Raw genomic sequence first — 9833 nt, forward strand, 5'->3', positions numbered from 1 at the left:
CAAATAGCTATCTTCGAAGATTTCGGAGAAAATGACCAATCCTTTCTTTGTCACTTTCTTTTGCAATAATTTCCTTTGTTGATTCATTACACCAAAGTAATAAATCATTTTCTTTAGTAAATTTAAGAAGAGCTCTAAATTGTGTTTCAGAGTCGAAATGTTCCATGAATATTGCCGGTTCTGTTTCAATTCTTTGTCTTTCTTGTTCCCATAAAGTTATCTAAAATAATGTAAATAATAATAATATTTTTTACTAAGTTTACCTGATCAGATATTGTAATAGGGACACAAAATATTGGTCCATTCTTTTCAATACAATCAATTTTTGAATTTGAACGAAGAAATGTTATTATCTGTTTTGCTGTTATCCCAACAGAAAGAGCTTTTCTGACAGAATCCCTGGTCAGTACTCCAACAGCTAAATCATCAAAACGATAAAGCATATCAGTAAACGTTGATAATATAGCAAGTTGTAAATCATTATCAGAATATGCATAAACACGATAGTTGCTTTCAGCAATAATGAATCCTGCATTTTTATTTGCTTCTTGCATATTTTCTATTGATGTACTTGATACAGCTAAATTATTCATGAGTGGTGTCAAAAAGAAAAACCCATCCTTTCTTTTTCTTAAAAATACCAATCCTAATTCTCGTAAATGTACAAAAAAATTTTGTAAATCCTCATTCCAATCATCACCGATATTATAAGCTTTTAGTTGTAAATTATGATTTGTATTCGAAGAATGCTTTGTCCCTGATTGACTACCATCTTTTTCATCATCTTCGATATCTTTGTTAGTATTTTCATTTTGAAATGTTCCTGCTTTATTTAAATCTTTAGAACCTTCATTATTAAAATTTACAAGAAGTGTTAATTTTAGTAAAAATTCAAAACAATAAAAGTTATCTTCACCACTTTGTTTTTTAAAATCAAAATATTGAAGTATATATGTCCATAATTGTTCAACACGATTAAGTAAAAGAAATTGAAAACCTTGTGATGTAATTTCTGTATCTAAACTTCCTCTATCACGAACAAATCCAGTTTCTTGAAAAAGAGTTTTTGTTCCTATACTAACTTTTTTTGCACTTTCAGGAGAAGGTAATGCTAAATAAGTTAAAATACACTCCCAACGTTCATTAGCCTTTTCACCTAAGTCTTTTCCCGCAATTTTTTTTGCTTTCTTTTCAGATAATTCAGCAGTCTTCAAATTAACAATATCTTTTGGTTCAAGCATGATACCAGTAATGTAATTTTCTTTAAAATCATGATTTAATGATAACTGCTTTTGTTCTGGATCATTTATAATTCTAAGTCTAAATAATAAAATTAAATGAGGAACCAAAACTCTTAAATGATCATTTTTGAAAGATTTCTTCCAATTGTGTAAGGGAAGCCATAAAAGTTTTGTTACAATATTTTGTGATAACTTAGGTAACATTCTGTATACAACAAGACATATTGGAATAGATTTATAATATCTTAATAATTCATCATCTGTTAACTTTATTAAGTATCTTAACAATGGTCTATCAGATAATAAATCACCCATTACTAGATAAAAAAAAAAACAACAAAGGTAAAATATTTAAAATAAAACAAATTTTAGATATATCTTACCAAGGAATTGGTAAAAAGATTACTTTTATAAATATTATTAAAATGCGATATTTTTTGATGTTATTATCATTTATTTAGAAATTTTAAATATTTTTGATTTAAAAAAATATATTCTTAATTTAAAAAAAAGATTGTTTTTTTTTCATTGTTAATTAAATATTCATTCCGTATAATCTAAAAATTAGAAAAATATTTTTTTTAACCAACAATTTGTTAATATTTTATTGATATTCTTACAAACATGCAGATATATATATTTGAAAATAATGTTATTATCACTTTATTCTACAAGTATTATTAAATTTAAAACAATATTGTAGTTTTCTAGATTATTCTGGAGGCATATTGAGAGTTTTAAAATGTGCTTCATAATCTAGTATGAATTTGTTTAATTCTGGAGTTCTAATATTTTTAGAAACACAATAGTCAGCAATTACTTTAAAAATAAAAAGGTATTGTATATCAGTTTGTACTGATTGAGGTCGCTGAGATCTTAATATTTTTACAAGATCATATACTAAGAATGATTGTTTGTTAAGTATTTTTGACATTATAATATGAAGAGCTGCTACAGTTCCTGTTCTTCCAATACCAGCACTACAATGTATTATCATTGTACCTTTATACGTTTGAAGTCTTCTCAATAATTTTAAAATTGCAGTAGAGTTTTTAGGTACCAATCGATCAGGCCAGTCATTCCAATTTATAATCTCTACTGCCATATTAATTTTGTTTTGTTCATCAATAACTTGCAGTTTAATAAGTGCATATGAAGGATCTGATTGTTCTGTATTTAAATGTTTTACAGTAACATTACCAAATTGTAATAATTGGCCTACTTGTATTGGCCAATACTGAAAACATCTTGGTTTATTATTTTCCATTATTTGGCATAATTTTGTTATTACAACAACTTTGTCCTGTACTATCATTTTCCAAAACTCATTTACAGTACTATCCATAGGAGCTTGGCAACAAATTATTTTTTCAGTAATTAATTTATTACCAACATAGTTTGCATGTATATAATCAATTTCACCATTCAATACAACTCGTGTTTGATCTAAAAATTAATTACAAATATATTTTTTTTTACTAATTTAAAATTTTTAATATTTACAATTTTAACTTACCACAACAAACAATATCTTTATATCTATTTTTATTCATATTTGAATCAAAAGCCGTTTTTGTATGTTCAGCGAATACAGTAGATTTGAGTTCAGAATATTCTTTAAATATTTGTTGTATTGTATATTTTGATACATTAGCAATAAATTCTTTTAATACTGTTCTTTCTGTTTTTATACCTACTACTTGTGTACTCTTTTCTTTAGGTGGTAACTCAGGAGCTCCTTGATCTTGTGTTTGAAAATCAGTAACACTTCCTTTTTTGTCATTTGTTTTTTCTATATCATAATCATCAACAGTACCACCATTATTACATGTATCTTCTGTACGATTTCGAGTTTTTCTTGCTCCCCGTTTTCGTAATGCTGCTTTTCGTTTATTATTGCGAATCATTACACAATAATATATTAAATTATATTTTAAAAATAATTCATTATATAAATTTTATTTATTTAAATTTATATAATATTTAAAATTTTCCAAAATATTATAAAGATAAATTTTAAAATATTAATTTGATTAATTATTATATACAATGGATAAGATAACTTTACGTTCAAATTTAAATAATAATACAAAAAATCCTATACAAAATAATTTTTCAACAAAGTATACTCAAGAAATGTCTATAAATTTAAATAAAACTACAGAGAATAAAAAAAAAAGTAAAGTAAAAATTTTTACTTCAAATGGAAAAAAAAAGGTTAATAAAGTTGGAAAAGTTTCTAGTCTTAAAACAAAAGTGGAAAAAAATGAAAAGAAAAAAGATTTTTTGACAAAAAAAACACAAATAATTTTAAATTGTACAAAAAGTTTAGAAAAAAGTTCTTTACCAAGTAGTCAAACATTCGAAAAAGAAAGTTGTAATAATGTTGTAACTGAAAACAAAACAAATTATATTCAAATTTATGGTGAAATTAAATCAGATACAGTAATATTAGAAAATGAATTATATATATATTGTAATAATTTTGATTATGAAGAAATTAATTATGATAAATATATAAATAATTTTGATTTTACTCAAAAAGAAAAATATGATATTTTTTATAATCCATTACCAATTAGACCATTAAAAATGCGTGGTCGACAATTAAATTTTTATAAAGCTGTACAAAGTATAAAAAATCAAAAATATTCAATTGAATGTACTTGTAAAAATATACGAAATCCAATTGTTAAAAAGATTGAAAAAAAATCATATGGTGTATATAGTAATACTAAAAATGCATTTAAAGTTTTTTTTAGAAAATCAACAGGAAAAAGTTTTGTTGAACGATGTGCATTTTGGCCTTCAAAAAGTGAATATTTTTTTTATCAAACAAATAAAATGATTGGAATGAGTTATCAACAACAAATTGACAGTGAAGCAATTTATATAAAAGGTTATGGATTAAGTTATGAAGAATTAAATTCAAAAATGAATCCAAAAAATATGGTTATTGATAGAAAAGTTTATTTAGGTTCAGAAGAATATCTAGATGGAGGAAACTTTTTATTTGGTTATAATCATCCATGTTTTTTTTTAACAGATCCAATAGAATTTTTTTTTATAAAATCGTCAGAAAAAAATGTATGTTTTTTTTTCTTCAATTATATTATTGTTTATTTAGGTAATTGCATGTGCATATACAGAATTAAAAAGACAACCAAAATATATATTTATATATTCTCATCCTAATGCAATGGATTTATCAGATTCTATTTGTGGTTTTCCAAATATATCTGATTTAGCTCGATTTTTAGAAGTAAATTTTATAACATATGATTATTCTGGATATGGTATTAGCAATGGTAAACCTTCAGAAGAAGTTTTAAAAGAAAATTTAAGAGCTGTTATTGAATATGTTGTCAAAAAAAGAAAATATAATCTTGAAAGAATTGTATTATTTGGTTATTCTATTGGAGGTTCTTTATCAGCAATTATTGCAACAGAATATCCTAATTTAGGTGGTTTAATTTTACTTGGAGCACCAGCATCATTAGGTACTATTTTAAGATATCAATTATTAAAGTCAAATATTAAAGTAGATGACGATATTTGTGATAATGTTTTTAATACTGTTAAAGCTATATCAAATGTTGAAACACCAACTTTAATTATTCAATCAAAAGCTGATAAAATGGTTCCACATTCAAATGGTTTTGCTATATATAAAAATGCAAAAAATCCATTACCACCATATTTATTATTAGATATAAAACATAATTATATGGATACTTCTGCTGAAGCATTATTAAAAATAAAAGAATTTATTCAATATAATTTAAAACAAGATCCTCTTTAACATAAATGAGACTGATTATATATTTAATAATTTTAAGTATCATATAACAAGAATAATATTAACAATTCATCTCTTCTTCTATTCTTCACACTAAATAAAATTTTTTATAACAATACTATATTCTGTTTTTTTTAAATGTTATTGAAAATTTATAGTTATGTTTTATATACAGAAATAAATAAGAGTTGAAATAATATTATTTATAGTTATATATTACTAAATATCTCATGAGAAAACAAAAAAAAAAAAATAGAATGTTGTACTTATTAGTTTTTATCTGATAATGATCATAATAAAAAATTAATACTACTATAATAAAATTTTTCCTATAATTATTTTATTTTTGTTATTATTTTTTTTTTTGTAAAATTTTAAAAATTTTTGTTTTGAGATTCAACAAAAATTTTTCTATGTTACAAGTAACTGCGCATTACTTAATTCTTTCAAAACATCTATTTATGTCTTAAATAAATAAACCATTCTCGAGAGAAATAAATTTTTGCCTCTTTTTGTTATTTTTATGAAATTGAGTATGGAATCGTCGAATATATAATTTTATGATTGTAAAGTATTAAATGTATATAAAAGTAATGATCTATAACATAATATTTTTTATGAATATAATCATTTTTATTCTAAAATAATTTTATCATTTTAAAGATCGCTACAATTTTTTAATGCCAAAAGAAAAATATTAATATACATATATATATACAATTTTTTTTCGATAAAAAAGTTTGGTTTTATATTATATATTTTTAAATATTAATGTATGCTAACATTCATAATATGCCTCAAAATTTAAACACTTTTTTTTACTTGATCATATTATATGATATTATAAATATATTTTTTATATGTTAAAGTTTAATTTCTATGTAATGAAATTAATTTTTTTATTCTGAATTTTATATTATAGTATTTTAAAGTTTTATAAAAAATAAAAAAAAAATTTTTTTTATTAAATAGCTAAGAAACTGATAAGAAAAACATTTAAATATAATAAAAAATCAATTGTTATTATAAAACATTTATATAAATTTTACTTTAAAGTTAAAATTTATTAATTTGTAATATTTTTATTTTATCTAAAAAAAAAATTACTTCTTCTTCATTTAAAGTATTACTGTTTTAAATTTATTTATTTATTCTTATTCTTTTTCAATTGTCTCTTTGATAATTTTAAGATTTATTTTTATGTTAGAACATTAAGAAATGAGTATTTAACAAAAATATCATCTACTATACTATCTATGACAATGCCTTTCTTTTAAGCATATCAGTAACTATATAAAATATATGAAGAAACTAAATAAAATAGTGCCATTTTATTTTGTACTGATGTAGTCAATCATAAAAACTATTGAATTTACATCCATGCTATACAATTTTATAAATAATACAATGTTGATAAAGATGGTGTATATAAATTATTTGAAAGACATATTAAATATGGTAGAATTGAAAAAAAGGCAAGTCAAAAATCTTTTTGACTAATCGCTTTCACTGATATAAATAGATATATATCGCATCTTTGATATGCGCGAGTCTATCTTAAGTTACAACAATATATTCAAAAAATATGGTAAAGTAACAAGATTTGAGCTTAACTAAGTAAAAATGTTAAGTAATAAAATAAATACATATATAAATATTTATGTATTTAAAATTTATGTTTGTGCTTTATTTTATTATACTGTTCAATAAAGTTTTAAAATCATTTTTAGATGTTAGGAAAAAAAAATTTAATATTATTTAAAACAATTAAATATTAAAAAATATATATATATTATATTTAACTAATTTAAAAAAAAATATAAATTTTTTTAATGTAATTATTTTTTTTCTATTTATTATATAATATATTATGCCATTTATATTTTTAATTAATTATTTTTATTTATTTTAGCTAATTTCTCAGGAATAAATAAATCTATATTAACAATATTTTAACATATATTATATTAATAGTCATATCTTCTAAAAAAAAAAAGTTGCCAAAATCAACCAATAAACCTTTCTTTTTACTGCCAACCTAAATTGTTTTTTTTTTTGGTTAATGACAAGAAAAAAAATTGTTTTTTATATAAAAAAAAATTACTTATGACAAAATTGTCTTTCATATGTTTATATTTACAAAAGAAAATTACCTACAAATAGTTGGATACATTAGTTTAATAATTTATGTAATATGGGTCGAAGACATAGAAGATCCAAAGTTACTAGAGTTGTAAATCTTGTCAAACGAATAATTGCCTTTTTCTTTTCTCATGTTGGCTTATGTGCATTAGTATGTTTTATTATTAAAAAAAAAAAAGAATTTTTTATTATTTTAAAAATTTAGGTTATAGGGTACGCATTATTAGGAGCAGTTGTTTTTCGTGCAGTTGAAGGACCTCATGAACAATTTGTTCAATCAGAAATTCAAATTGCAAGGCAACGTGCTGTAGATATAACATGGAATGCAACATTTAGAGTAAATAAACTAAATAAAAGTCAATGGCAACGTGTAGTATTTTCACAAGTTAAAAAATTTCAAAAAAGAACAATGTGGGCTATAAGAAAAGGATATGATGGTAAAGAATATGGTGTATCTGCTCAATGGACTTTTACAGGTGCTTTCCTTTACTCTTTAACTGTTATTACTACAATTGGTTATGGAAATACTTCAGCAAAAACATATTTTGGTAAAACATTAACTATTCTTTTTGCAATTATTGGTATTCCATTAATGCTTTTATTTTTAACAAATATTGGTGATGTGATGGCAAAGATCTTCAGGTTTTTATATGCACGAAGCATTCGATTTAAATATAATGTAATATTATGGCATAAGAAAAGACAAGCTGCTAAAATACGAAAAGCAAATTCTCTTGTGGCTAAATTAGCCAGAGCTCAAACAATGCGACAATGTATGTTTAAATAATATTATTTATTATATTGATATTTTTTTAAATAATTATAGACAATGGCACTATACGTGGCATGGTACGAGATGATACATCTCTTGATTCATTAGGTTTTGGTGTAGCAAATGCATCAGATGTTCGTGAAATGTTAGTAGCCAGAGCTCACCTTGATCAATTAGAAGTTAAAGAAAGTGTAGAAGCTCAATTGCAAAGAATATCTGTTCCTTTATTTTTAGTATTGTTAACAATGTTAGCATATCTTATAGCTGGTGCAATTTTATTCTGTCTTTGGGAGGGATGGACTTTTTTGGATGCCTTTTATTTTGCATACATAAGTCTTACTACAATAGGTTTTGGTGATCTTTTTCCAGGAGCATCAGTTGGAAATGATAAAGATGCTCAAAAAAAGTTAGTTATAACTAGTGTATATTTGTTATTTGGTATGGCTTTACTTGCTATGTGTTTTAATTTAGCTCAAGAAGAAGTTGTTAATAAAGTTGCATGGATAACAAGCAAGTTTAGGTCAAAAGAAGAAGATGAAGAAGAATATGAGTGAATATTTAAAAAAAAATGTTTTATTTTTTTTTTACAAATATGAATCATTTTTAGTACAAATTGAAAATTACATTAATTATTATTAATTATTAAATTACTTTATTCTTCTTTTATCTTTTATGATGATGTAAATATTTATTATCAATAATTTATTTAAAATCTACTGAAAAAATAAAATATTATTTGATAAAATTTATTATTCTTATTTCACATTAAAGTTAAATACAAAAATTAAATATGAAATTTAGTATAAAATCTAACTTTAACCTAAAATAATTTATATAGTGGTTTTTATTTTATAAAACTTTATTCATTATATATTAACTGTTAAGGTAAAAAAATTCTCGATTTCGAACAAAAATACAAAATATTTATCAAAAATTCATTTAAGAAAAATAAATAATTTCTACTGAAAAGGTCCATTCAAAATTTTTCATCATAAAACATCCTAATATTAAATTAAATAATATACTCAAAAAAGGAATAACAAAAATTAATCAATAAAAAATGATCAAAAAAATTAAAAAAAAAAACTTACAAAAAAAGTACTGCTAGTAATTGGCAAAAGAATTATATAATTCATCGTACTTATCCATTTCGATAGGACCCTTTTTTTCTCTTTACCCTTCTTTATTATCTTCACATTTATCTTAGATGAATAGTAAACTGTCACATTTTGTATTAATTTTAGGAAAATATACTTCTCCATGTTCTTCTATCTTCACATAAATTCTGCAAAGTAACTTTCCAACATTTATCATAAAGTGCTTTAATACTTCTTATTCTTTTATTTTATATTTTCCAAATTATTGAAAAGAACATCATTAAATATTAAGAAATTAATAGTATCTTGTTTACCTTTATGAAGACTTAAACGATTAATTTAAAAAAAAAAAGTTTTATTTTTATATTGAAAATGATGAAAAAATCTTCTAGCAATATGTTTGTTTTTCTTATCAAATACCTTGTTATGATTTGTTATAAATTTAATTTTTTTTAGAATTTGTCCCCCTAATATTATTTCAATACATTTATTGAGTAAAATTTCTATTATTTTATATGGAACTTTGTTTATATAAGATTATTACAAAATAATAATAATATTTAATTACCTTTAAAATTACAACTTTAGTTTCCTTTTTTAAAAATAATACAATATATAAAGTAATACAAAAAATCTTTAAAAAAATATACTTTAGACATAATTATTTAAAATAATCAATTTTTACAACTAAATAAATGATAAAGATTTAGTTAGCTTCGGCTTCTTATATATTCTTATCCTGTGATAACTTTCTTTATTATAATGAAAAAATCTCTCATGAT

The 9833-nt window shown here is 22.3% G+C and overlaps 4 protein-coding genes across 4 annotated transcripts; 2 read left to right on the top strand and 2 right to left on the bottom strand.

Moving 5' to 3' along the window:
• Positions 1 to 7: 7 nt before the first annotated feature.
• SRAE_2000027700 (General transcription factor IIH subunit 4) lies at positions 8 to 1556 on the bottom strand (the record flags this gene model as incomplete). The annotated part of the gene is made up of 2 exons (XM_024651088.1): positions 8 to 220; positions 264 to 1556. The coding sequence occupies 2 exons, from the start codon at positions 1554 to 1556 to the stop codon at positions 8 to 10; spliced, it is 1506 nt and encodes a 501-aa protein (XP_024504800.1).
• Positions 1557 to 1953: 397 nt separating this feature from the next.
• Positions 1954 to 3148, bottom strand: SRAE_2000027800 (Protein-tyrosine phosphatase, receptor/non-receptor type domain and Protein-tyrosine/Dual specificity phosphatase domain and Protein-tyrosine phosphatase, catalytic domain-containing protein; the record flags this gene model as incomplete). The annotated part of the gene is made up of 2 exons (XM_024651089.1): positions 1954 to 2687; positions 2758 to 3148. 2 exons carry the CDS (start codon positions 3146 to 3148, stop codon positions 1954 to 1956), a joined length of 1125 nt encoding a protein of 374 aa, XP_024504801.1.
• A 142-nt stretch (positions 3149 to 3290) lies between these two features.
• On the top strand, positions 3291 to 5043 carry SRAE_2000027900 (Hypothetical protein; the record flags this gene model as incomplete). The annotated part of the gene is made up of 2 exons (XM_024651090.1): positions 3291 to 4328; positions 4369 to 5043. 2 exons carry the CDS (start codon positions 3291 to 3293, stop codon positions 5041 to 5043), a joined length of 1713 nt encoding a protein of 570 aa, XP_024504802.1.
• A 2191-nt stretch (positions 5044 to 7234) lies between these two features.
• SRAE_2000028000 (Potassium channel subfamily K member 18) lies at positions 7235 to 8508 on the top strand (the record flags this gene model as incomplete). The annotated part of the gene is made up of 3 exons (XM_024651091.1): positions 7235 to 7333; positions 7388 to 7955; positions 8009 to 8508. 3 exons carry the CDS (start codon positions 7235 to 7237, stop codon positions 8506 to 8508), a joined length of 1167 nt encoding a protein of 388 aa, XP_024504803.1.
• Between the last annotated feature and the right edge of the window lie 1325 nt (positions 8509 to 9833).

The sequence above is a fragment of the Strongyloides ratti genome (genome assembly GCF_001040885.1).
Source record: "Strongyloides ratti genome assembly S_ratti_ED321, chromosome : 2".
Classification (NCBI taxonomy): domain Eukaryota; kingdom Metazoa; phylum Nematoda; class Chromadorea; order Rhabditida; family Strongyloididae; genus Strongyloides; species Strongyloides ratti.